General features: G+C 40.1%; 2 protein-coding genes across 4 annotated transcripts in view; one reads left to right on the top strand and one right to left on the bottom strand.

Moving 5' to 3' along the window:
- pde6a (phosphodiesterase 6A, cGMP-specific, rod, alpha) overlaps window positions 1-15,778 on the bottom strand; it is a 53,678-nt gene extending 37,900 nt beyond the window's left edge. The window contains exons 1-4 of the mRNA XM_028589534.1: window positions 15,709-15,778; window positions 13,958-14,297; window positions 12,604-12,745; window positions 8,089-8,241 (exon numbers count right to left, since the gene is read on the bottom strand). Of these exons, the coding sequence (XP_028445335.1) occupies window positions 8,089-8,241; window positions 12,604-12,745; window positions 13,958-14,286 (624 nt within the window). The 5' untranslated portion in view covers window positions 14,287-14,297; window positions 15,709-15,778. The remainder of the gene's footprint in view (window positions 1-8,088; window positions 8,242-12,603; window positions 12,746-13,957; window positions 14,298-15,708) is intronic.
- Window positions 15,779-18,088: 2,310 nt separating this feature from the next.
- On the top strand, window positions 18,089-25,485 carry slc26a2 (solute carrier family 26 member 2). Of its 3 annotated transcripts, XM_028589671.1 has the most exons (6): window positions 18,094-18,172; window positions 18,334-18,411; window positions 20,033-20,658; window positions 21,297-21,587; window positions 22,649-23,097; window positions 24,134-25,485. In XM_028589671.1, exons 3-6 carry the CDS (start codon window positions 20,047-20,049, stop codon window positions 24,966-24,968), a joined length of 2,187 nt encoding a protein of 728 aa, XP_028445472.1. In that variant the 5' UTR covers window positions 18,094-18,172; window positions 18,334-18,411; window positions 20,033-20,046; the 3' UTR covers window positions 24,969-25,485. The 3 variants fall into 3 exon arrangements, with proteins under 3 accessions (XP_028445473.1, XP_028445471.1, XP_028445472.1); XM_028589672.1 differs by lacking the exon at window positions 18,334-18,411 and having other exon boundaries at window positions 18,089-18,172; window positions 24,497-25,485; XM_028589670.1 differs by lacking the exon at window positions 18,334-18,411 and having other exon boundaries at window positions 18,089-18,172.
- The last annotated feature ends 2,399 nt before the right edge of the window (window positions 25,486-27,884 follow it).

Below are 27,884 nucleotides of genomic sequence, written 5' to 3'. Positions count from 1 at the left end.
GGCTGTGTGGCTTAGTTGTGTTTGGAGCGTACCACAGGTGTGAATATTTCGACAGAGTAACAGTGTAAGTGAAGAAATAGATAGAGACAACAAAACAGAACGAATCAGAGAAGCGAAAGAAAAGTTGTGTCCTGTTCTCTTTATTTCTATATTTCATACTGTCCAACCAGTAGAACATGTCCTGTTCTCTTTATTTCTATATTTCATACTGTCCAACCAGTAGAACATGTCCTGTTCTCTTTATTTCTATATTTCTTACTGTCCAACCAGTAGAACATGTCCTGTTCTCTTTATTTATATATTTCATACTGTCCAACCAGTAGAACATGTCCTCTTCTTTTTATTTCTATATTTCATACTGTCTAACCAGTAGAACATGTCCTGTTCTCTTTATTTATATATTTCATAATGTCCAACCAGTAAAACGTGTCCTGTTCTCTTTATTTCTATATTTTATACTGTCTAACCAGTAGAACATGTCCTGTTCTGTAGACGTGGTCCTTATTTATTTATTCATGTTGGACCAATCCAATATGACTGTCAGTTGAAATAAACCTTGAGTTGTATTGTTATGAATCGATTTTGATGCGTTTTCCCATAACTTTTGTAATTTTACATATGTTTAAAAATATAAAAATTAATATAGATACCGCAATATTCATAATCGATATCGCAATATCATATTTTGTCAATATCGTGCAACCCTAGCATAAGAGTACGTTTATACTTTTGTGTGTGCTGGACAGACTTTTTTTTTTTTTTTTTTTTTTTTAAATAATATGTAATTTATTTCAAAGGCCCACTGACAATTCAGTTTCATATAATATGTTAGTCACTTTTACTTCTGTGCCATCAGTCAGAGCAGGTGACACATTTCAAATGGCAGATCATTGTTGAGTGACAAAATAGCCAATAGTTATACGGTTCAAACTGCATGTTTGACAGGTGATATTAAACCAAAAAGGTAACATTGTCTCGTCTTTCTTGACATGGACAACATATAATTTCTGTGTGGTATTTGGACTGTATGCCACAGAGAGCTTTCAGCTGATGTAACATACCTTCAGGGAGCTACAGTGTTGCTTAGCAGTGGCTGAGAATAGCCAAGTGATTTAATGTAATGTAAGCCCACACTTTGATTTAGGAATTATTCACAACTTAAACATCTGACTGATTTTGTCATTACACAGGAACTGGCAGTTCTTTTTCTCAGTTTAGCCTTCTCTTGTGACTCTTTGATCATGATGGCCTAGCCATTTGCACCCACTGAAAATCTATTTCTCCAAATGTTCTTGGAAGGGCCTCTGTTGGTGGAAAAATGTTCTCCTTTTCACAAAGAATTAGAATTGTAAGTTATGATTTGGGAGGCTTTCGATTTGTGTAGCAATACATCAGCTGAGTTCAGGAGACTTGAACACCAGCTGCTGCTGCTGCTGCTGCTGCTGCTGCAGGCCAGAGCAGCAGGCAGGCTGTTGGTTTTATGCAAATACAATCCACATCAGTTGTTGTTTCAGTCAGATATAAAAAATGGACTTTATGTAGTTTGGAATAAAATTTTGGGTAGAGGTAACATGGTCTTCAGTACATGATAATTCAGTGGTAAGGAGTCTGACTTGAACATTTTCACAATGCATCCCTAATATTCCCAGATAGGATTTAGATTTACCCCTGAGTGCAAACAGCCTATGATCAAGATTTCCTCACTCTTGTTCTCATCACTTTGTATTTTTCACTTACATGTGGAGCCAAATGCTGATTATAAATTGGAATAATTCAACAAATCTAAGGATACTGTTACTATTATTATTACATTACATGTCATTTAGAATTTTTTTTTTTTAAACGTTCAAAAATATTCATGTAAGCCAAGGCAAGGCAAGGCAGCTTTATTTGTATAGCACATTTCAGCAACAAGGCAATTCAAAGTGCTTTACATGAAACATGAAACATTAAAAACAGTTAGAAAACAATTAAAAACAATTTCAAAGCATTAAAACAATTAACAACAATTTAAGATCATTAAAAGACAAGAATAAAATGTACAGTGCAGTATAAGAATTTTAAAGAAAGAGCAGTTAAAATAGGTTATTTAAAGAAAGGCAACATTAAAAAGATATGTCTTCAGCCTGGATTTAAAAGAACTGAGAGTTGCAGCGGACCTGCAGTTTTCTGGGAGTTTGTTCCAGATATGTGGAGCATAAAAATTGAACGCTGCTTATCCCCTGTTTAGTTCTGACTCTGGGAACAACAAGTAGACCTGTCCCAGACGACCTGAGCGGTCTGGGTGGGTCATAGTGTTGTAGCAGATCAGAAATGTATTTTGGCCCTAAACCGTTTAGTGATTTATAAACCAGCAAAAGTATTTTAAAATCAATTCTTTGAGGCACTGGAAGCCAGTGTAAAGACTTCAGTACTGGAGTGATGTGATCCACTTTCTTGGTTTTAGTGAGGACTCGAGCAGCAGCGTTCTGAATCAGCTGCAGCTGTCTGATTGATTTTTTAGGAAGACCTGTAAAGACACCGTTACAGTAGTCAAGTCTACTGAAGATAAAAGCATGGACAAGTTTTTCCAAATCCTGCTGAGACATAAGTCCTTTAACCCTTGATATATTTTTAAGGTGATAATAGGCTGACTTTGTAATTGTCTTAATGTGACTTTTAAAATTCAGGTCTGAGTCCATGACTACACCAAGATTTCTGGCTTTGTCTGTTGTTTTTAACATTGTTGTTTAAAGCTGAGTGCTGACCTTTAATCGTTCGCTCCAAAAACAACCACCTCAGTTTTTTTCTTCATTTAATTTAAGAAAGTTATGGCACATCCAGTCGTTAATTTGTTCAATGCACATATTCAGTTGTTGTATTGGGCTATAGTTCCCTGGCGATAAGGTTATCTAAATTTGTGTGTCATCCGCATAACTATGGTAACTTATTTTGTTGTTTTCCATAATCTGAGCCAGTGGAAGCATGTAGATGTTGAACAGAAGAGGCCCCAGAACTGAGCCTTGGGGAACTCCGCATGTCATATTTGTATGCTCAGATGTATAATTACCTATAGACACAAAGTAGTCCCTATTCTTTAAATAGGATTCAAACCACTTTAGTACTGAGCCAGAAAGACCAACCCAGTTTTCCAATCGGTCAAGCAATATGTTGTGGTCGACTGTATCAAATGCAGCACTGAGATCAAGTAATACTAAGACTGAAATTTTGCCACTATCTGTGTTTAAGTGGATGTCATTAAAGACTTTGACAAGAGCCGTCTCAGTGCTGTGGTGTGGTCGAAAACCTGACTGGAAGGCATCAAAACTATTGTTGAGTGATAAGAAAAGGTTGAGTTGTTGAAAAAACGCTTTTTCTATGATTTTGCTTAAAAATGGAAGGTTTGATATCAGCCTATAGTTGCTCATTAGTGACGTGTCTAGATTGTTCTTTTTTAGGAGTGGCTTGATGACTGCAGTTTTTAGGGCCTGTGGGAAGATACCTGAGAGCAGAGATGTATTTACAATATTTAGAAGATCAGAAGCCAAACAATTCGAAACACTTTTGAAAACACCCGTTGGTAGAATATCAAGGCAACAGGAGGAGGTTTTCAGATGTTGTATAATGTCTTCCAGGTTGTTATGGCTGATCGCATGAAATTGTGTCATATTTGATTTTGTTTTGTGTGAACACTGTGACAACACATATCCTGTACTTGATATGGAAGCACTGACTGTCTAATTTTCTGAATTTTGTCTGTAAAGAAGGTGGCAAAGTCATTGCAAGCCTTGGTAGACAACAGTTCAGATGCTACTGGTACTGGAGGGTTGGTTAATCTATCGACAGTAGCAAACAAAGCACTTGAATTATTATTGTTTCTGGCGATAATGTCAGAGAAAAAGGGCCACCTTGCATTCCTTAGTTCCAAATTATAAATGCGAAGTCTCTCTTTATAGATGTTATAGTGGACCTGGAGATTAGATTTTCACCAACTACGTTCAGCTTTTCGACACTCTCTTTTTTCTGTTCTCACCACTATAAAATTTCTCCATGGAGATCTTTTCTTACCAGAGACAGTTTTGACCTTAGTGGGAGCAATAGCATCAATAACATTCGTAATTTTACAGTTGAAATTATCTACAAGCTCAGTGACTGAGACCCCTGAGAGGGTGGGTGTAGAGGAGAAAAGCTGAATGAATGATTCACAGGTGTTTTCAGTAATATACCGTTTTCTGATTAACTTTGTTTGAACACTTTTGGGCACCGAGATAGTGCCGTTAAAGAAAACACAGGAATGATCAGAGAGAGCAACATCAGTCACCACAACCTTGGAAATGTTTAGACCCTTGGAGATAATCAAGTCGAGAGTGTGCCCCTTATTGTGCGTGGGCTGTGTCACATGCTGAGTCAGTCCATAGCTCTCAAAAACACAACATAGTTCTTTGGTTTCTCGGTCCTGGGGGTTGTCAACATGAATGTTAAAATCACCAGCAATAATTACACGGTCAAAGTTATTACAGATTATAGACAGCAGTTCATTAAAATTGTCAGAAGTTTGCACAGTATTTAGGTGGCCTGTAGATATTTATAAGTATAGCTTGAGGGGAGGATCTTAGCTGAAGAGCCACATATTCAAAAGAAGCAAAATTTCCATAAGATAATTGCGTACATTGGAATGAGTCGTTAAACAAAATGGCGACTCCACCTCCTTTCTTATTCACTCTATTCTCACTCATACAACTGAAGTATGAAGCTCAATGAGAACAGCAGCACTGTTATTATGGTCCAACCAGGTTTTAGTTAAAAACATAAAATCAAGATTGTGCTTAATAATAAAATCATTGATTAAAAATGATTTTCCTACCAAGGACCTGACGTTTAGTAGGGCTAGTGTTAGTGTGTTTTCATTTTTTGTGACTGACTGTGGCTGACGAGGAATGGATGTTAAGTTTGCAAAGTTTGCCGTTAAGTGCTTATTTGTTATTCTTTTTCTATTACCTATCACAACATAAATTGTGGAAGAATCTAATAAGCAGGGCCCAGGCTTGTCTTGGAAAGAGTCATGAGTGCTACTAGGCATGCAGCCTGGACCCGGTCCATATCAGTTAACGGTTGCTGCATTTTGCAAACAAGCAGCCTTATCAGTTTGGGGAAAATGAGTTAGCTGCCGCTCTTGAGGGGGCAGAGGTGCCTGGCATTTTACTTTTGGCCGGGGGCGAACGATGGGAGAAGGAAGGGGGGCATACTTGGTTACAGCATTCACCAGCTGCTTTATCTGGTCAGTGAACTCCAACATGGGGATGGGGGAAAGAGGAGAGAGCGACTCATCCTCAAAGACGTCCTCAAAGGCATCGTGGTTGTTAAAGGAGTTTGAGAAGGGTTGGACGGGTGAGAATGGGGATTGAGATTTCTCATCTCCGCTCTTTGGTCTCCTATGGAATGGGGAGGGCGATGAGTTCTCGTCGGGGTTGGTAAGGGGGTTTGAGGAGTGTTGGATAGGTGAACAGGGGAGTTGAGATTTCTTGTCTCCGCTCTGTAGTCTCCCATGGTCAAATCCTTGCTCAGGTGGGGGCTGTGGTGGATCACTGCCGCACTTTGTTGTGTCTTCCTCTTGTTTTGTTTGTGTTGATGTATCTTGTCTCGTGCCCTTGGCCAAGGGAGCAGATGGGTGGTGCAGAGAGTAAAGTAGGCTAGAGGTGAACAGCTTTACTCCTGACTTGTTAAGTAAGAGTCTGTCTGCTTTAAAAAGATGTCTGCGGTCCCAGAAAATGTTAAAATTGTCAATGAACTGCAGAGAATGGTCGGTACATGCAGTTGAAAGCCATGTGTTCAGTGCCAGCAGTCTGCTGAATCTCTCAACTCCTATTCTGACTGGCGGTATAGGGCCACTGATAAACACTTTCGCATTTATGAGCTAACTGTGTTCAGCAGATCCATAAACTCACGTTTCAGCACTTCAGACTCTTGCTTTACAACATCATTTGACCCTATATGCAGTATAATGTTCTTAGTAGTTGGGTGTGCTGCTACAATATCTGTGATTCTTTGGGCCAAGTCAGACACCATGTCTTTGGGATAACAGAGTCACCCACAATCAGAGTTTGGGGCCCAGTCGTTTCTCTGTAGTTTTTTAATTTTAGAATTGCTCTCAATCCTTACTCTCAGTGTGACAGTGAGACGCAATCCAGGTTATGTCCAGGGTCCTGCAGCAGAGGAGCAAATCTGTTCTCCACCTGCACACTCAGTTGTTGGGGAGGCATTTTGTTGTGGTTTTTCCCTTTTGCAGCTGTCCAAGGCTGTGTCCTACTAAGCACAGGGGTTGAAGGGGCGCTCTGCCTGGATGATAATGCAGGCCAGCCGGTCGAATCACGAATCTCAGGGCGCTGTGCTCTGCCCGTTAGTCGTCCTCCCAGTTCCCAGGAAAATTATTTACTCTTAGGCTTTGCACCAAAAGAGTTCCAGGGAGGACTACCACTTGTTGATTTATTATCCGTTCCACAGCTCTTCTGTTTGTTTGTGGTCTTGCTGGTGCTAGTTAGCCGTGTGTTAGCATGCTTTTGTCCATTGTTTTGGTTCAGTGGTAAAGTGGTGTCATTTCCACAAGATCTGTTCACTTCCATGTTTACTTCTAACCGGTAAATTTTGGTTTCCAGAACTGCAATCTTCTGAAGGAGTTTGTAGTAGTCCTCCATGGAGAAGGAAGGCATCTTGCTGCTAATTAGCTTTAGCTACAGTCACTTTGACAGGCTTGAGCTATTTGTAGGCCATGCTCACGCAGAAAAATGTTGAAAAATGGCAATAGCCTACTATGCCTATAAAAAAAAATGTATAGTCCAGTATAGTCCAGTGATTTATAAGTATCCAGAGCCGTTGCGCATAGTTTCTCTCAGAGGGAAAGCAAGATTATCAGCAGAAGTATGCAAGCAGAGGCAGGAGCAAGCAGCAAAGCGTCTGCACTGTAAGAAGCAGGAAGCGTGACAAGTGGTTCACGTTTATGTTGTGATTAAACCCCCTACCGCTAGATAGCTATGCTGAGACACATCACTAGTGTCCTTGCCTAACAGTGCCTAGCAGTGCCTGACTTTTTGCTAGAAGCTAACAGCGTAGCTATGGCTGAACTTTCTTTAGCATGTACAAATTTGCTCACTATGAACCTGTGAACCACAATCCCAGACTGGCAGTTTGATTTTCTGTGTACTGAATTGTTTACCTAAAGTAAGCTTCTTTGACTTTTATGAATATCATGTTTTCTTTTAAATATTAGTTTTTCTAAAATTATACTTAAAAAAAATCCCAATGGGGGGTGGGAGATTGTTCTGGTTCTATATATTGAATTGTGACCCATGTATCGTGATACGTATCATATCGCCAGATTCTTGCCAATACACAGCCCTAGGTCGCACACCTCTGGAGCAACTACGGGTTGAGTGTCTTGCTCAGGGACACATTGGTTGATGTGCGGTTGGGTATGGGAATTGAACCCAGACCTCCCACACCAAAGGCATGTGTCACATCCACTGCATCATCACCACCATCCATTGCAACCAATGGACTCTCTGAGTGTATTTCTAGTTTACTGTTTGTCATCAGCATGTCATCACGTTAACAGGGTTCATATAACGTTATACAGCAACCCATGGTATTAGTCAAATTGACAGCAGGTTTTGGGATGCATGCACCGATAAAGCAGGGGAAAATACTGCAGATTAGTTGCAAAAGCAAGGGATTATGGACATAACTGACACTGAAGCTGCATCTATGCCATACAGATTTATGTGGCTTTTATAACAGACCTCATAAACTATTATTGTAAAGTTGGGTAGACTGAGTTTCATTGCGTTGGATCACTGTCCGGTCAGGGAGCCAATAACAGAGAAAGTTTGGAGAAGTGACATAAAGCATGACAAAATAAAAATAAAAAGGGAAAATACATTAAAGCCGAGGGGGAACCTCTTGTTCCTGCACTGGTTTCTTTTTTTGAGGCACTTTGTAACTGGTTGTGAAAAGAGCTCTATAATGCCTAAAAAATTAATTATGTCCAAGTGACTGAATCACTAAAATAAAGAGTGCTGGGGGTGAATTTCCAAGACAGACAGTATTAGATGTTACCTCTTCATCCTTCGCAGTGAAGCGCGGCCCATCTGACTTGTTGACGGCCATCATGACGGCCACCATGTCTTTACCGTTCATGATGGGGATGGCGAGGACGCTCTTTGTCTTATACGCAGTCAGCTCGTCCACAAAGTCGCTGTAATGAGCACTCTATAAAGAGAAGGGAGAGAGAGAGAAAGAGAGAGAGCATGGGATTGTATTTAATTGCCTGCTCTTTGCCCCTGCATCCTTCAAACCTTCCAGACTCAGCTTTGATGAACACACCACTTCCATCCATAAACGCTGCGAGCAAAGACTTTCCATTATCCACAAACTCAAGGCTCTCTCTGCTGCACTCCACCTACTGCTCGTCCTGTACAGCAGGGGTCATCAATTGTGTTCCTCCAGGGGCGAGACAGAGGAAGAGCGGCTCATTAACTGCCAAGAAGGAACAAAACCTACAGAGAGCGACCCTCGGGGGACCAAAATTGGTGACAGAGTCCTGATTTAGGCAAGCTGCGAGTTGTTTTTTTGTTTTACTTTAACAACTGCACTACTCTCTGCTAGACAAACTATAGAATGTTGAAACAGTCTCAAACACCAACAAAATACCTTTGGCATTGCTGTACTTCAATTTATTGTCATTGTCATCTGCTGACATATTGTATACGGCAATACCGATACATCTGCAATGTGCTAATCTCAGCTGAGACTTTATCCGTCTCCTTTCTGACGTCACACTCAGCCACAGGAGAAAATCAAACATTTGCGTCGTTCATGTTTCATCCTTCAGACACAGAAAAAGTAATACTGATGCCATCACGTGCAAAGCAAAGAATCAGACCAGCAACTCAAACCCTCTTCAGATAGATATCCTGGATCTGCGAAACAAAAGAGCTTTCAATAAATATATGCCCTTGTGTCTGTGTGTGTGACAAAATGTAGGAGAGTATAAAAGTGCAGCATGTTTTACTGAAGTGCAGACTTGTGTCATTCTTGGTTTTAAGTTTTATATGTGTGCACCTGTTTCAGCATTAAAAATTAGAGTTACGTATTCCTCATCCTGTACCACAAACTAAGTTAATGAATCATTCTTTTTTATATACGTGTTTGTCTTTTTCTCTCTGCATAGGTGTCGGCCTGAGGTGTGGCAGTAGTCCAGGAAATTAAGGGGAAAATCACTACGAGAGAAACAAGGCTGATCCTAGATCTGCAGTATACAGCAGCTGATTCAACTGCAGCCTTTCAGGGCTTACAAATAAACCTATTCCAAAGATCTGGGCAGTTTGTCAGCTTGTTACGGGGTGACCTTTGACCCCTTAAAGCCCAGAGAAGTCTTCATCCCGCTTGTTATCCTCAGCTGAAGCTTTGCCTTGACCTTTGCCCAGCAGCTCAATAATTTGGAATTATAATCTCAGCACAAGTTGTATATTGATTAAAAAAAACACTAATTATTCATTTATATACCTTATTCATGTACCTCAACTCTTCCGTTGGGTTTTACTGGGGGAAAATGAAATGACTATGTAGGTAGGACAGAAATTAAACTCTACAGTCCATGGTTAGACCTGTAATATTTGTCACTGTAGACTATTTTATATCTAAACATCCATTTGATTGATAAATATGGTAAATGAGCAATGAGAAACGTTTTGTCTCCCTTCCATGAAATGTATGAACTTACATTTGTAAATGAATAATAAATGCAAAAAAATACATACATGTATTTTATGTAAATAGATACATATCAAATACATTTGGTGGATTCAAGGGTGCTCTAGGGTGGCAACATTTCCATGGGAATTAACGGAAATATCAACAGTAAATAATAGGAATAAAATGGAAATATAAGTGGTAACAGCTAGCTAGCAAAAACTAGCAGAAGGTGTTAACAAGTTATAAACAGTGCTTCTCTTTAGGCTACCATCTACTGGTTCACTGAAATATCAAAAGTATGAAATATATTGTAATAGAATCAAAAGTTACATTAGTGCAGTAGTGTTGGCAGTTACAATGTATTAATGGGATGGTGGCATATGATCTGTCCATGCAGTGCCAGAGTGTAATTTCCCCCAAATAAGTTCACTATTAAATTAAAAAAGTACAATTTTTATATTGAAATTGGTCAACATTTTCAAAATTCTTGACCCTAACTTTCCTTATAAATTTACTGGAAATTGTCCAACACTTTGCAACCCTACTCTGCTCCAGCAGAGAAAAATAGAATAGATTAAAGGTGCGTTATTGTGCCGAGTCTGTGAAAATGGCTCAAAGCCTGTGTGACCTCTGGGAGTAATCTGGGATCGTTCTAATTCAGGACAGATTAACCGGTTTCATCTGCAGCCTCCCTCACTGACACTCTCCACCTTCCTCACACATACACCGCTCGATTAACCACACCTCAAATAGCAGTCTGAGTTATGGGTTTACAAATTGTGTGGTTATTAAATTGACTCTGAAGGAGGCAGGGATAGAAGAATGGGGAGAAATGAGGCCAGCTGTTGCTTACTACATAATCCCAGTGACACATAATCCCCACCTTCCACCTACGCACAAGAATCCTGACTGGTTGGCCGGCCTGCGCTGGATTGGACTGGGATGGAAAAAGAGCGTCTGCATTACTCTGAAAGGCCATCATCGGTGCATTAGCATCATAAAGACAACCAATTATATGGAAACATTAGCTCCTCCGTCACTGCGACTGGGGAGACTGAAGCTCGGAGGCTTTGATATCGTTCCAGTTGCCACATTTCCCGTCCTGCTTTCATGTGTTTGTGTGAGGCTGCGGCGTGATGATGATGTTTGTTCTGTGGTAGCTCACAGTGAAGGCACAACGGGCCGGCCTGGCAGCAGAACCGTTAAAGAGCAAATGGGAACAATCAACTCGGGTCTTTTTTGTTCGTACATCAGCAGCTCAGCTTTCTAATCTCCCATGAAACAAAAGTGACTGAACTGATACAGAGGAGAGGAGTGCTTGTGATCCATCAGTCATGCGTAGTGGGCTGCTGCCTTATTAAGTGTAAATGTCACTGTAACAGTTGGTGCAGGACTTTGCAGAGAGGGGGGGGATGAAGAAGTAGCATGGCAAACTTGACGTGTGTGTGGGAACAAGTTTAACAGCCATTTTCAAATGTCAAAGGTATTGGCTATAATGAGATTGGGCTGGCTTTGGTTGGAGGGAATAGGTGGAAGGGAGAGTGTGGTTTCAAGTCGCCATCTGGTGGCGAAACAGAGACAGAGCAACAGTAGACAGGTGTTCACTCCCTGGCAAAACGGGGATTTGATGGCTTACCGAGCAATAAGTGATATTTAGATTATAAAGATTGATTAGAGATAGATTATACCTTCACATTTTCTCATTTCTTTTACTTTCTGGCCATGACTAATCAGGTTTAGATTTTGTGGAAGTCAACAGGTAGAACAAGACACTAACACCAGGTAAAATGGTTTCATTTTCAGTGGGGCCTACTCAAGGAGGTAAGCCAGCATCAACAAATCGTAGCTCCTATGGAGACATTTTGTTACTAACAAGCCATCACCCCCTGTTAGCATCCCATTGACTGCCATTGATTTTGGCGTCACTTTTACAGCGAATAACTTTACATCTGAAGCGTTTAAAGACTTTATTTGTCCATTGTTTATTTCTAAAGAAACACGACAATGTATAAAAGCCTCCAGTACCTTGTATCTCAGGTTATGGCTCCGTAGCAAACGTTTTTATAAAACTAGGCTAACGATTGTGTCATAACCACGCGTATCTCAGGTTATGGCTCCGTAGCAGAAGTTTTTATAAAAATAGGCTAACGATTGTGTCATAACCACGCGACTTACTGTCGCATAGTAGAGGAATTACCGTATAGTACAGGAGAAGCTCGCAGGCAGTTTCAACTTACATTAGCTGTTTAAGTTTAATTACTAATGTTAACTAGCATTTTAGTTAGCAATAATTAGCCTGTGCCTATGTTATCTCCTTACATCTACCTACGCTCTCCGTCTCTGTAAGATTGGGAATGATTGAGATTTCTCTTGGCACAGCTACCAGAAGACTTCCAACTTTCAGACACGTTGCTCACGTCACATCTACATTGGCAAGCTCAGTTTGCAGCTGCACAGTTACGCTCAGCCAACACCGGAAAAGTGCTTCTAATGTCCTTCACTGGTCTCCGTCCAGAGCAATGGGATCTGTTGGTCCATTTATTTTACTTTAATGTGCCTACTAGATGAAAAATGTATACACCCATTCTAATAACTTTTTTTTGGCTGGTTTGTTTCCTGGTTTTGTTTGTTTAGATGTGATTGTGGATGTTAATGTTTACTTATTGTACTGTATGCAACAGGAAGTAAAAGTGAGGGGAAAACGATTGAGGAAAAATGAATTTGTGCATATGTCAATTAAATGCGAGGGAAGATTGTTGTATATGAATAATTGAATTAGTAGCGTGGTTCTGATGCCAACGTCAGTTCCACATTAGTAGTGAACATTAAACACACAAAATGCACACACGAACAATGTGTTTGTCATGTGTGCTTTACCTCAGACACATCAGCAATGTTGACCATCTTCTTGGTGGACGCCACATGGCCCACGACGCCCATATCCAACGGGTAGACAATCTCACTGTCAGGCGGCACCAGGCACTCATCAAACAAGGAATCTTTACTGACATTAAATAACCTGGAGGTAAAGATAAACAAATGAAATTATAATATGTTATGTTATAATAGCAAGTTTTCTTTTTTTTGTTTTTTCTTCACATTTTGTTTGTCGATCGGACAAAACTCAACACAATGGAGAAAGGAAATGCAGACAACTCTTATAAAGATGCCCTTGAGCAAGGCAACTACATTCTAACTGCCAAAATGAGGAGTCTGGTTGCAGTGGGCTCCTATCAGAGGCATGGAAATGTGTAACTGCATTAACACAAAGAGTACAAAGAAGCAGAAATACTTTCATTCCCTTATTTAATTAAGCTGCCAGATGTGAGTGTCTGGAACTGTATGAATGGGAAGTAGTGTGCTGGTGAAAAACAGCACCTGTGTCCATTCAATATGGCTCCCTCAAGATTTTACTGAAAATGTAAGCAATGTGCTCCATGCTGGCAAAGGGACAAATGTTTCCTCACTAGGTAATGATTAGGTGGAGGAAATACACAAAGAAACAGGAAGCAGTTTGTCAATATGATATGCTTACAGTGTGGCGTTCTGCAAGGTAAATGGATCAGGGCATTTCAATTACTCTCTGACAACCTGAGTTTTGTCTAACTGATATGCACAGAGAATATCAGCTTCTGCCTTCAAACTGACGCTTTAGAGTTCATTCTTTCAATCGCAACAGACTTAAAAACTCTTTCATACATCACTCTAACCTATTGTTAAACCAGCTACATTAAATCCAGTGCAATGTTTATTCAGGGTTACAAGTCTCCAAGACCTTGTCTGTGTGTATGTTGATGTCATTTTCTGTTGTTATACATGTATGCTTTGTTTCCTTACTTGGGTGTTTATGTAATTCAAGGTAATGTTTCATGTATGTCCTTTGGTGTTATTCATTTTATGTATGTCTGTCTGTGTCCTCTTTCTTATATGAGCTAACCAGGGATGCAAAAAGAATTTCAGCCCTGGCTGACAATAAAAGTTGTATCGTATCGTATCGTATTGTATCATATCGTATTTGTCCAAAATGTTTAGTTTCCCAGGTTTAACTGTTAACTTACTTTTCATGAGACCGTGTGAAAATGTGTGCAGTTCGTGCAGTCACATACGACTTCAATGGCAAAGAAATATAATTGTATGATATTTTTGACACGTACATACTCATTTTCGGTGATCACATTTCTTTTATGGGATGGTGTTGTTTAAAAAACTACTTTTTTAAAAGCCCAGTCACCTGGTTGCCAGCTCGGCCACTCCATTCCTCTGCCGGTACATGAAGAGGCTCATGCGGTCGGCCCTCATTATGAAGCTGAGGTGTCTCATGAGTTTGAAGATCGACTTCTCCATCTGCAGGTTGTCCTGGATGTCCCGAATCAGGTCAAAGAGGACCTCGCTCTCCTCCACCGTGGTCAGGTCGTGGAACTTGCCGATGTCGATCTTTGTCTTCCGGTTGTTGTCCAGCAGGTCTGAGATGACCTTAGGCCGGAAGTTGATGTCGTAGTACTGCTTAGCGAACTGCGGGTTGGCATCCAGGAACTGCTCGGCTGCTGCTGCGTCCACCATGGCTGCTGCTGCTAACAGGGAACAATGTCAAAGAGATGGTAGTTCATTCTTAAGGCTGGATGGTTAGCAATGCCAGTACAAAGTGGGAAACGTCTGGTTGGCGAAAGTGAATGCAAAACACCTCTCTTTCAGTCAACAATTACTCAGGAACTGCTAAAACTGATTGAACAGCAAAAAGCCCTCCATTTAAAACTTAAAGAAAAGTATAATGCCAAGTCCAATTTTCACTCTTCTTTCAGCTCCGGTTTGGTCTAAAACAAGTCCTGTGAAATATATCTGACTCTTTAACCACTAAAGATTCCACTTTCTTCACCAGCTGGTTGCTAACTTTGTCTTACACTGGGTTTATTGGCTGTTTGCTGAGACAGCTGCTGCTGCTGGAAACAGGGTTGATGAGAGAGCTGTGACTCAACCAAACTTGACAGACAGACATATTAGTATGTATGTAGTATGTACGTAGTCTAATTCAACTTAGGCTGTCTATATGAACCATTGGTAACCTTTGCTTGCTTATAAAATAATAACCTGATCTTGTCCGTTTGAAAAAGGTTGTCTGCAGTGTTGTCACTGTGACATGCATGATAAGTATGTAAACAATTTGAAGGCACAACTCCAATAAGGGCTGCTCGATTATGGAGAAAATCATAATCAAAATTATTTTGGTCAATATTAAATATCATGATTATTTAACACAGTTACTCATTGACTTTTGGAAATATTTTGCATTCATTGAACTTACAAAACTGTGAAATTTCCCTTAATACTTTTCCTGTTGCACCTTTTGAATTAACCTTCAGAAAACATGACAAAATTAGAGTTTACTGGATTTATTTTGTTACCGATAGTTGCGATCAAAATTTGATTAGATTGCACAGCCCTAAATCCTATAAAACCCCCTTTCTTTGCATATAATGTATATTTCATTTTCAGTGAGCATTTTCTTATCATACATGAGCATTATAAGCCTATGAGATATTGTTTTTAGTGTTCAATTTCTACATCTTCGACACTTGACCTGTATGGTTTTATCGTTGGCTATTAACAAATCTGTGCTCATTCTATTACAGTATTACATAAAATGAGAAAATATTTTGGATCTGATAAAAGTGGGTGTCATCCCCTTACAATATTGTAATATCAATGTTAAGGCCAAATTATTCCTGGCAATTAATTTAACCTGTTAGTGCTGCAGATTACTACAGATTGATGGGTGTTATCACAAAAGAATACATTTTAGTTAAGTTAGCACGTTCCTGTGATTATCTATCCCTTTTTGTTTCTGTATATTGTCCCTTCCTTGTACAAGGTACTTCACATAGAATGTAATCGATAAAGTTATGATAATAAGAATGTGCAACTGACGTGTGTCCCGCAGATTTGATAGCTTATTCTAATAATCCTAATAATAATAAAAAATCCTACCTTTTAAAGTCCTTGTATTGTATTGTAAGTGTGTAGTCCCTCTCTCCTGCTAACCAAACATGCAGGGGTCTGAGGAAAGAAAAGGGATTACCAGGATGGTTTTAAATGGTCATGTGTGGATATAAGCCTGCATCCAATTACAACACTGGGATTACGCTACCTTCCCATGTTTAATGACACAACCTGGGAGTTCTTGTCTACTCTTGTCTACCCTATTGATTTGAAATATTCAGTTCATTAGACCAGTGATTCTCAAAGTGGGGTGCAGCAACCCCCAGGGGTCCTTGAAGGGGTTCCAGGAGGTCTCCAACAAAAAGGGGAATCATTTATTTTCACTATAATTCCATCCATAAGTACCACAATGACAGATCGTATGACTATTTTGCTCAAGGGTTTCGTCACTTTCTGTAATAAAACATCTAAAAGCAAAAGTTCGATCAGGTATGGGACCCTGGGACAAAGTCTTACCAGATGGGGGTCCGTGGTCTAATTTGTGTCAGTTTATGGTTCCTTGATGTGAAAAGGTTTGCGAACCAATACATTAGTCACATACCAACCACTTGTTTGCTCGTTTTGTTTTTCGGCAGATAGAAAAAAGGTTATTAGGAGAACCAGATATTTTTTTTGAAATGGGCGTAGTTTTAGTTTTTAGTTTGCAGAAGTACATTCAGTTAAATCTCAATGAACAGATCCAAACACAGTCCTACAGTTTGCAAACTGTATGTATCCATGACAATTCACCCAAATTCTATCTGTTTACAATAAAATACTCCCTACATATCAGTTACAAAGGATCCCGAAGGGAAGAGGTTTTCAGAGTAAAAAGGTATAGAATCGTCTGTAAAACAAATTACTCCTGCAACCCTGTCCATTCCTTTGCTATCCATCTCTATGCAAATGTAAGCAGCTTACAATAAAAACAACACACAGAAGCAGCGCCTACACCAAATCAATACAACATATATAGAAAATAAGAGTTTGGACAAAATGGAGAAGTCGATTATGGATTATAATGCATGAGTGGTTGGATAAGTTAAAATAAGGCGTTTGGATCATTTTCAACCTTTAAGTTGATCAATAAAGTTGCTTAAAAGTCTATTTTCTCAAAAACTCATATTACTCATGTAGTAGTCCAATCTCCTATTTGTATGAATTGCTAACCCTGTCAGTATTAGTGGCTCAAGTTTAACCATGAAACGAGGCCTGTTCTTTGTCCCCTTTTTCTCAACAACCCTCTAGCCTACCTTTTATGTCCGTTAATGTGCTAATTGTTCAAATAAATTAACTCATTGGTTAAAAGAAACTTGAAAAATGTGTTAGTAGGATCTCACCAAAACGGTGTAACCAAGACTTACCAACACTCCCTCATTTTTGACACTGCTTAAGTTACCTGCAGCAAAGTACACAGTATTGTTGGCTATGTATTACACTAATTTGTTTATCCTACAGCTCATATTGTATCATGTATTGCCCCCACTGAGGTGATGAGCACTCAGCACTCTCACACCCTCTCTAAGGAATCTGAGACAGAGAAGACAAAAACATAAGTCATATCAGTAAGTATACCAAAATAAACCCTAAGGGAACTACAGCTGGTTTCACTTGCTATGGTGTCAATCACTGAGAGACTGTTCAGAGAGCTGCAAAGCAAAGTGAGCACTCACTATTCCTGGATACCCCATTACCAACATCAACATGAGTTTAGTGAGTAATTGGCTTTTAAGACTTGAGAAGACAGCAGGACAGGGGTGGGAGGACAGCTTCCTGTTGGCTAACTTTGACCGACACCACACTATATTTTAGATAGTTCTGGTTTTTCACAGTATTTCTAGTTTACAATAATGTGTTGGTTTGTAAGAATTCAGGGTTTGGGGTTTTGATTCAGTCAGTCGTAGAAATGGAAAGCATTCTGTTTGCAAATATGTGTTTCTTAGGAAGGCAAAGGCATGTCCCACCCTACTCTGCCTTATTTTGCTTCCGATTGGCTTAACCTGGTATTCTGCCATTATAAGAAACACAAATTTGCATACTGTTCAGGGACATTTCAAGAATGTTTTAAATTATAAATTGTAAAGTGTATGCGTGCGTGTTTCTGGAAAGTTTGTACCAGGGTGTTACAGAATAAATATTCTATACTTACTTATTTGAAGTAAACCTCCTTGTTATGTTACTATAATAACCACAAAAAGTACCTTCCGTTGCCAAAGGTTCTGTTAATATATTTTTCCTATATTTTTTCAGTTTACTTTTTATTAAATGATTAAGTCTAATTTTGCTACAAGGTGATGCATCGTCTCACATAGACAATCTTTGTCTCGGCAGGTCATGTGACGTTAAAAACAAGCTCCATGAGACGTCATTACTCACGGAGCTGTAGTGTAAAATGGATTTGAGACGGAATGACAGCCGGCTGTCTGGAAACAAACTAAATTAATTTGGTAAACCGCGAGTGGTTGGAGCTCAGGTCAGTTACTTTACACATTAACAGCAATGTTGTTGTTTTTATTACCCCGTGGAAGAGCGGACTGTCATGTTAATTTACGTCAACGTACTTGGGTTATACTTGGCTAAAGTTTCACCGGGCGTCCACGTTGACAACTTGTTTACAATGGTGCCCATTCATAGCTCTACAGGCAGCGTTGGCAGTTCCTGGACTGAGTTAGCGGTACATAGCTAGTCAGACTGCGTTGGACGGACATTGTCGTAAGTAACCTAAAACTGTGAATTTATAACGAGGATGTCGGAAGCATTTGAATATCCTGTAGACACGACCCCGGTAATCCCATTGTGACTAACGCAACGTCGCACCTAAATTCTAACAAGTCACTGTAATCCTATTAACGCTATCATTTTGAGAATGCTTTAGCGTTAAATTAAGCTTGCAGCGAGCGAAATAGTAACGTTAAGTCGTGTACAAGTGCCATGATGTAGGACATTAAAACAAGACTAACGTAGGCTAGTTGTAAACTCGCCGTTATGTATGACTCCCAGGCCTACTGTACATCCTCAGTACCAGTAAAGTTATGCACGTTCTGGAAATTTGCTAGAGGTGAAAGATGTCTAGCTTCAAATATGATCAACTGGGTCATTCTTTCTCTAGCATTTTAGTTACTTTCAGTTTTAAGTCGAGTTTCCACAAGTGCTTGGCATTTTTTTTCACACTGCATGTATAGTGTTTAAACGGCAGTAAACGAGACCTGTAACAAAAACTTACTTTTCAGTCCAACTACACTTTTAGATTTTTGCAGATAGATACTTTTAGATACTTTATGCATTTGTTTATACAAAAAACAAAAGTTGGAAACCAAAATATCAAAGTATGATAAATTGTAGAGGTGTTGAAATTAATCAAATATCGTGGACATGATGATGATGATGATGATGATGATGACGATGCTGCATCGATAATCGGCAGGCTCATAATCGATTTATTTCAGTTTACAATTTAATGTAGGCCTAGCAACATTTCTGTTTACATATTCTGTTATGTTTTGCACATTCAGGAAGTGCCATATGCTCAGTACTGTAGTGTTATGTATCCAATTTATTTAGTATTAGAGCACTGCAGAATGTTTTGTTTTTGAAGCTTGAAAAGCTATGAATTAAATATCCTACATGGCTTTAATAGAAAAATGTATTTGATACATCGAGATATCGAATTGAATCGCTGACGTGATAATGGTAATCGAATTGGGAGATTCACATCTCCTAATAAATTTAAAATGAAAATATATGCTAAATTCACTAAAGATGCAGTCACTAAGCAGCTTAAGCCTGCTTACATAATGACCTGAATTGGTCAAGGCTATATAGAGAGAACAACAACAACATATCCTATTAAATGGTTGTTATGGTCAGTTTTATTAGCTTCCTGCTTACTTTGTCCTCACTTTGGTAGATAGCAGTACTGGTGATTGTCAGTAAGGTGTTTTTTATTTATTTTTTGTTCTGAGGGTCACTAGAAGCATGAGCTCAATCGTATGAAAAAGCAGTGGTGTCTGTATTGTGATGGAACATCAAGAGGAGTCAATCTTTTTGGCCTCAGCAAAATGTCAGAAACATGCAGTCAGGCCAACCCCATTGACGTAATATTGTAATCGCAATATTCAACATAATCGCATATTGCATATTTTCCTCATATCGTGCAGCCCTAGTTGTTATTGGTGTGAGGTGCAAATGTTAAAATACACACCACAGTATAGATGAGTTGTGAAATATTTTTGTTGAAGTCCATAATTGTTTGCAGGTTGTAATCAGCTGTTTTGAGATAAAGTTGTTTGGACTATTTGGCTAAACTGAACTCTTTTTCTTTACATCCCCACAGATAAGGGCTCTATAATGAATCATGGCGATGACTGCTGTACAACAGCAGAAGATGGAGCTCAGAGCGACCGGCAGCAGCCTCTCATTCTGGAAAGAGTGGAGGAAGAAACGGCCAAAAGCTGGCAATCCGTTGTGTCACAATGTCTGAACAAACACTTCTTGTGCACCCCAAAAAAAGCTAAATCCAAATTATTGGGCTTCTTCCCGATTCTGAAATGGCTGCCACGCTACCAGCTAAGGGAATGGCTGCTGGGCGATGCCATGTCAGGACTGATTGTCGGAATCCTACTGGTCCCTCAGTCCATAGCATACTCCTTGTTGGCCAGTCAGGACCCCATATATGGTCTCTATACTTCTTTCTTCTCATCCATCATATATGCCCTCTTAGGCACTTCTAGACACATCTCAGTGGGGATTTTTGGGGTGCTCTGCCTGCTTGTAGGTCAGGTTGTGGATAGAGAATTAGCTTTGGCAGGATACCTCACAGAAAGTGCCATCCTCAATAGTAACAATAGCACCATCTTGCTGGCTGGCCAGGGGAATGGCAATGTTGGGGTGGGATGTGACAGAAGCTGCTATGCAATCACAGTGGGAGCTACAGTTACCTTTACTGCTGGAGTTTACCAGGTAAGTGAGCAGGGGCGATCTCATGCAGTGGATAGAAAGACAGTATCACATGGCTGGCATCTATTAATGGTATTGGAAATGCTTAAAGGTGTCCTGCCATACAAAACCGTTTTTACTTGCAGTTTGTGTTATGTTGTGAATGTGAAAATTAACTGCTAGCTCCTTTGTCAGCTCTAGCCACTGAAAATAAATAAGCGGAGAAATCAGGCCAGTTACAAAAGCTGGTCAGTCTTATATCGTGTTGCCTGAGCTCATTACTATTCATTAGCTCGCCCAGTTGGGCTGGGTAAAGGATTCTGACAGCCAGGCTCTCATTGGCTAGCTGTTAGCCAGTCAGATTCAAACAGCTTAGTTTGTTGAATATTAATGAGATCTGGCAGAAATCAACCTGAGTCTTTCTGCAGGCTTTCTATACCATGCTAGAATGGCTTGAAACAAGGTAACCAAGGCATTTTTTCCACAAAAAAATGTTACAGAGTCCATGGTAGAACTTCAGACATTACCACAAAGTAATGAAATACGTGTGGCAGGGCATCTTTAAAGACAATAATATCTTTTGCAAATATTTCTTTAGATGTCAATTTCTTGCCTGTAGTTTGGAACCAGCCCACTTAATCCCGCTTATCTCTTTCTCTCAGGTGCTAATGGGCATTTTCCAGGTAGGCTTTGTATCAGTCTACCTGTCCGACTCCCTTCTCAGTGGCTTCGCTACAGGAGCCTCCCTGACCATTCTCACGTCCCAGTTCAAGTACCTTCTGGGCCTGAAGATCCCCAGGCCTCAGGGCTGGTTCACCCTTTTTAAGACCTGGTACAGCCTGCTCACCAACCTGAGCAACATCAACATTTGTGACCTGGTGACCAGTATGGTGTGTTTGCTCATACTGATACCTACCAAAGAGCTCAACAATCGATTCAAAGCCAAGCTGAAGGTAAACGGACAAAGTGCAGATTAGTTTATTTCAGATAGTCCTCGCTGACCAAGATTATAATCTGAGGTTCCTGTTCCATTTGTTCTCCAGTCACAACTATATACAGTATAGTGACCGGAGAACGGTAATTTAAATTTGAAGTGGAACTGGTTCAGTGAGAGAGCACTAACCGACCTGGTTCATTCTTTTCTACTTTTGAAATGTCTATTTGTGTCCATGTTAACAGGGTGGTATGGTGGTGTGGTTTTGTCACTCCATCACTTTTGTTCAGTGTGAAATAAATTGTAATACTTATTTAGCAACAGGTGAAATGTTCAAAAAAAGTGGAAAGTTGGGTAGAGTCCCATTAGAAAATACGGTTATTGTTAGTTACATGCCTTGAGGTAGTTAAGTTCTAGTACATCCTTGAAACTGCTTATTTTTAGGTTAAGATTAGAGATGTCCAGGGTTAGGTAAATGGGTAAAAATTGGCCCATGACTGCGATGGGCTCTATAAAAAATAAATAAATAAATAAAATAAACTAAGCCTCAGCTATACTTTTAAGGTCGATGCTAACATAAGCATGCTAATTGTAGTAGTATAATGGCCAAGACAGTTGAGCTAAAGCAAGAACTGAGCGTTGAATTGAGGCTGAGAAATGACAGTTAAGGCATAAAAAAAGTGTAGCGAAAAGTGACAAAGTTCAGCTCAACCCTTGTGTTGACTTCTGGTCACATTGAACCCTTTTTAAATTTTTGTTTTATATCAGAAAATATGGGACGTTGAAATAAGCTCTGAAAATGTGTAGAAGAAAAATTTAACAATTTAAAACGTTGGAAAAAGCAAAAACACAGGAAGACAACACAAGGGTGTAGGTCTGAGCCCAAAATGTCCTAAAAAGGCAACCATACACAGGACAAACTCTTTTGACCTATCCAGCATTATCTTTCCCCAACACCCTCAGACTTAACTTTACATTTGTCACCCCACTAGTTGTAAGAATGTTACAAATAACAAAATGGCTCTCAAATTTGAATCCATCCAAAAATTGTCTTTTTTTCTTTTCTTTTCCTTACCCCAGGCTCCCATTCCCTTCGAGCTTTTTGTGGTGGTAATTGCGACAGTGGCTTCTCACTTTGGCCGCTTCGACAGCAACTACGGGTCGGGCGTGGCTGGTGACATCCCCACTGGCTTCCTCCCTCCCCAGCTGCCGATGTGGTCTCTGATCCCCAACATTGCCGTAGACGCCTTCTCCATTGCCATTGTGGGGTTCGCCATCACCGTCTCACTGTCCAAGATGTTTGCCAAGAAGCACGGCTACACAGTGGACGCCAACCAGGAGTTGTACGCCATTGGCTTCTGCAACATCCTGCCATCGTTCTTCCACTGCTTCACCACCAGCGCCGCGCTGACTAAGACCCTCGTCAAGGAGTCAACAGGGTGCCAGACTCAGATATCTGGGCTGGTCAGCGCCATTGTTCTGCTGCTGGTGCTGCTGGTTATCGCACCGCTCTTCTATTCCCTTCAAAAGTAAGCATACCACATAATTAGTTAGTTGTGATTGCTGGAATGCCAACCTGCATGCTCTTATTAACAGAATGATGAACTAAAATCAGCTTCAAGTTTGAATGGCAAAAGATTACAGGAAATTTAAAAATCTTAAAGTGATGGTTCGGAGTAATTTCACCCTAGGCTACTTTGCACCTTGACCTTGAGCCAAACAACCCCCCATAAGCCTTTTTCCCTTGTTATAACGTTGGTCGAGTTAGCGTTATCAGCTGGTTAGCTTAGTGCAGGCGCTAATGGATCCACGTTTGTATCTCCTAAAGTACCCCACTAATAATGCCCAGAATCATACCAAAACGTCTACAGTAGTACAAATAGTTTCTTTACTTATAAAACGAGGCATTAGAAACTTTGTAACTACACCAGAAGAATATTTAAATAACACTTGCCTGATGGATACTCCTCTTGGCTGCTACCGCGCAAGATCACGCACAGAGCACAACATCTATTGCCGGAAAAGGCTACTGGAAAAGAAGATCCAAGAAGCGAGTGAACAGCAGAAGCAGCTACTGCAGCGTGAGACGATAGGACAAGATGCCACACAGTTGTATATATCCCGGCTGCGGTTTAAAAGCAATAGATGTTGTGCTCTGTGCGTGATCTCGCTTATTAGTGGGGTAATTTAGGAGATAGAAACGTGGATCCATTAGCGCCTGCACTAAGCTAACCAGCTGATAACGCTAACTCGACCAACGTTATAACAAGGGGAAAAAAGCTTCTGGGGGGTTGTTTGACTCGAGGTCAAGGTGCAAAACAGCCTAGGGTGAAATTACTCCGAACCGTCACTTTAAAGCTAACAGAAGTCAAATGCTGTGTGTCAATTTTAAGTCATCATATTGCAAATGTAAAGTGACGACTTACAACCTCATGTTTTTTAAACACCTTATAGCCTTCACTCTCCGGAGAACTGACTAATTGCTTTCCCCCATGAATACCACTGAGCGACGCTCTTGACCCTTGCCCTTTCCCGTTTGTTTTCTCGTTCCCTTCTCCTGACCAGATGTGTGTTAGCCGCCATCATCCTGGTTAACCTTCGCGGAGCTTTACGAAAGTTTACCGACATTCCCGGCATGTGGCGCGTCAACCGCGTCGATACCTCCATCTGGCTGATCACGATGGCTACCTCGGCGCTGGTCAACACAGAGCTGGGTCTGCTCGTGGGGGTTTTGGTGTCAGCCCTGTGCGTCCTGGGCCGAACCCAGCGAGCCCAGGTACTGGAGCTTGGCCGGGCGACCACCAGGGAGCATTATGAGGACCTGTCGTCTTACCGCGGCCTTCAGAGACATCCCGGTGTGGCTGTTTTTAGATACGAGGCTCCAATCTACTACGCCAACCAGAGCTTGTTCAAAAAATCTCTCTACAGGTGCATCGGACTTGATCCTGTGAAGGAGAAAACCCGGCTTATGAAGAACAAGAGGAAGAACAAACAGCCAGGAGAGGTTGCACGAGTCCCAAATATAAATTCAGGGGATACGGAGGGTGCAGCTAAAGAGGATGGGTTTGAAGCTGGTGCGACTGTAACCTCAATGCTTGGCAATAAATCTTCCCGTAGCTTACGCAGCTTGGTGATCGACTGCAGCGCCATCTTGTTTCTAGATACTGCTGGAGTGAATGCTATGAAAGAGGTCCTCAAAGATTATGAAGAACTTGGGATCAAGGTTGTCCTGGCCCGGTGTAATATCTCAGTACTGGATGCACTGGAAAGAGGGGGATACTACCCAATCAAAAAAGGATGTGTTGGAGGAGAAAACAAAATCATGTTCTTCACCATCGCAGACGCCGTCCACTACGTCCAAAGCCTCTCAGCTAACGGAGATTATGACAGCAAATGCTGAAAAAGATCTCTGTATCCCATCATCTGCATTTATGCAGTTGTCAATCTCACATAATCCAAAAGAATGTGCCTTGAAATACTACTAGTGATGCGCAGGTCAGTTTTTATTTTTATTTTTTTAAATACTTGCACCCACCTGACCGGTTATGAGAACCAATCTGCACTGCCAGGCCTGCTCAAATACGCTTTAATCAACCAACCAAAGTGCAAAACGCCAACCTTATGCATAATACTAGAACAATTTCCTAGTAAGCTTGCCTGAACCTGCCAGACCATCTATGCTACATAATTGCGGAAGACAATTCTTTATTTAATTCTTTTTTCAGTAGTTACATGCTCAAAGCATTTTTAAATCTTTCTCATAGAAGTGTAAGTACATAGTACTAGTAGTAATCAGTCCCTCCAGGATTTCCCTGCCTTTTTTTGAGATTGTTGCTGCCCAAAATGCCTGATTTTGCGGGAGCTTTTGATACAAGTTGCGATATCTTTAGTACATATGTTGCAATGAAGTTTTTTTTTTTTTTGGCATAGTTCTTTCAAAATAAAAACAAAGCTTGTTTTGGGGAGAATAAAATTACTCAGGGCTGAGTTTTCCTAGTAACCTTACCAAAAGGTTGGATGCTGCAAATGTTGAATTTAAGACAAAAAATAATAATTTATTGTATGAATCAAATTTGAACATATGTGTCAGTGGCTTGTTGATCTTTACATTGTTAGTTAATTTCCTATCCTGGCCTGGGCTGGGACACACACTCATACGGTTTGATAAAGCACTTATTGGACTTTAACTTATCATTGCACTTACAATAACGAGCGTAGCTGTCCTCAATTTAGGTCACCCTGTACATCTCATCTCCTGCATCTTTCGCTGTACGTTTTTGTTGGTAAATGTGAGCTGTTCGAGTCACACACGTCCCACTCCCTCTTGTTACGCCTCAGAGTCGCATGCTAGTGCAAAGTCTGGCATGTGGGACTGCTGGGATTGGTTGAAGTCGCAGGAAACTCCGGATACTGGTCAGAAAAGTTGCGGTGATTGGTAAAAATTGCGAGTCGCACCAAATTCACGGTGGTAGGTTGAATTTGCGTGAATTGTCGCGATCGCGACATCGCAAATTTCTGTAGGGACTGGGTAATACGTGAAAACATCACAATAGCTACATCTGTACCTTACTTTGTGAAAAAAAAATTAGTTCATGAACAATTACACACCAATACTACATACACCATTGACCCTTGGTTTATAAATCTACTGTATAACACAGTACATTTTTAATAATCATGTGTCATAGTTTTTAATTCCGCTACAGCAAGGACCATAGTTTTTAAAATTATATATGATTATCGCGTAGTCCCAGTTCATACATTGGAACGGGGAAAACATGTGGGAATTATAGTGTAATAGTATGATTTCTCAGGGCAGATCATGTCTGTTGTAGATTGGGACATACAGGATGTGTGATAGGATATAAGTCTGTGATTGAGAAATGCCGTTATAAGGGAACTATCAGAACCCAAATTTTGGTTTAGTTTCTGGCTTCATAAGTAATCATTTGAAAGGTCTTACTCTTAAATTCATGTTTACAGTTTGACAACATAAATCACCACATGCTGTCCTCATGAATGTACTGTAACTAACAGTAGTCCATTATGCGTTTTTTTTTTTCTCATACCAGTGATAACCAAGGCAGAGGTTTCTTTTGTACCGTGGGAAAGACTTGTCATGTTAACAAAGCCATAAAGCAGCTGTCTATTTCCCATTTTGCAGCCTTTAAGTATCCAAAACTGCAGTGCATTTAGTTATGCCTATACCGTGCCTACATTGTACAAATATTTATATATATATATATATATATATATATATATATTTATATATATACTGTGAATGTTTTAATATCAGGTCCTTTGACATTATGAATGCCAGTCACCTTTTACTGTTAAAACTGGAAACTTAAGGATTTCTTTTTCTTCCAGAGACCACCGTTCGCTCATGATTCACAATTGTCTTATTAACATAACCTTTTAAAGGTTTTGTGGGTTATTACATAAAAACAAAAGGTCTTGATATTTTTAATGGAGGACTTTATTTTGCATCAAATCTCCTCAGCTCTGGTGCGTTTTTATAACCTGGCAGGCCTATACTGAATAGGACACTTTGATATAGTACTTTATGTTTGTCTACAATCCATGTTTGCTAAGAGTGACATTACTGTTGCAGTAGCTCGGTAAATACACAATTGTCATGTGATGAATGGGGGCAAAGTTTGAGTTAAAGAACTTTCTTGCAGTGAATGCTGTGTGAGATTTAGGCTACACCAAAACAGCCTTGAGTTGATATTGTTAAATGTAATGTTGACTTGTTCCATTCAAACCTCAAATCAGCACATTTTTGTGTGTAAGAGATTGGCTTATCAAAGAACAAGCCAATGTACCAAATAATAATAATAAGTATTATTAAATACATTATTATATAAATTATGGAGGTCCATTTGTTTCTATTTTTGTAATACAGGAATGCTCAGGGTTGGCTACGTGATTATGCGATTGTGTTCTTAGTTAAAAGGTACCCTGTGTAGTTTTTGACCTTGAGCAACGCTGTTTTGATTGGACACGCAATATTCTTGCCAAAAATGCGCAAAACCACAAGCAAAAGGAAGGGGAGAAGATGATCGCTGAGCTAGTGAACATAGGTGTACAATTTTTAAAATGTTCAAAACAATGACTTTGCAGATGGTTTATGAGGATGGAAATTAATTCACATTTGTTGGACCTGAAGGACAATGCATTTTAACACAGAATATAAACTTGTTTGAGTCAAGGAATCACCACAGGGCACTTTTTAAACAACTTCTCCAACCTTACTGCAGAAGAGAAAGGAGATTCTTGCTTGGTTGCATTTGCCTTTGCTGGAGGGTGTATG

This window comes from Perca flavescens, chromosome 10 (genome assembly GCF_004354835.1).
Source record: "Perca flavescens isolate YP-PL-M2 chromosome 10, PFLA_1.0, whole genome shotgun sequence".
Taxonomy (NCBI): Eukaryota; Metazoa; Chordata; class Actinopteri; order Perciformes; family Percidae; genus Perca; species Perca flavescens.
This window is presented reverse-complemented; position numbering and strand designations above follow the sequence as displayed.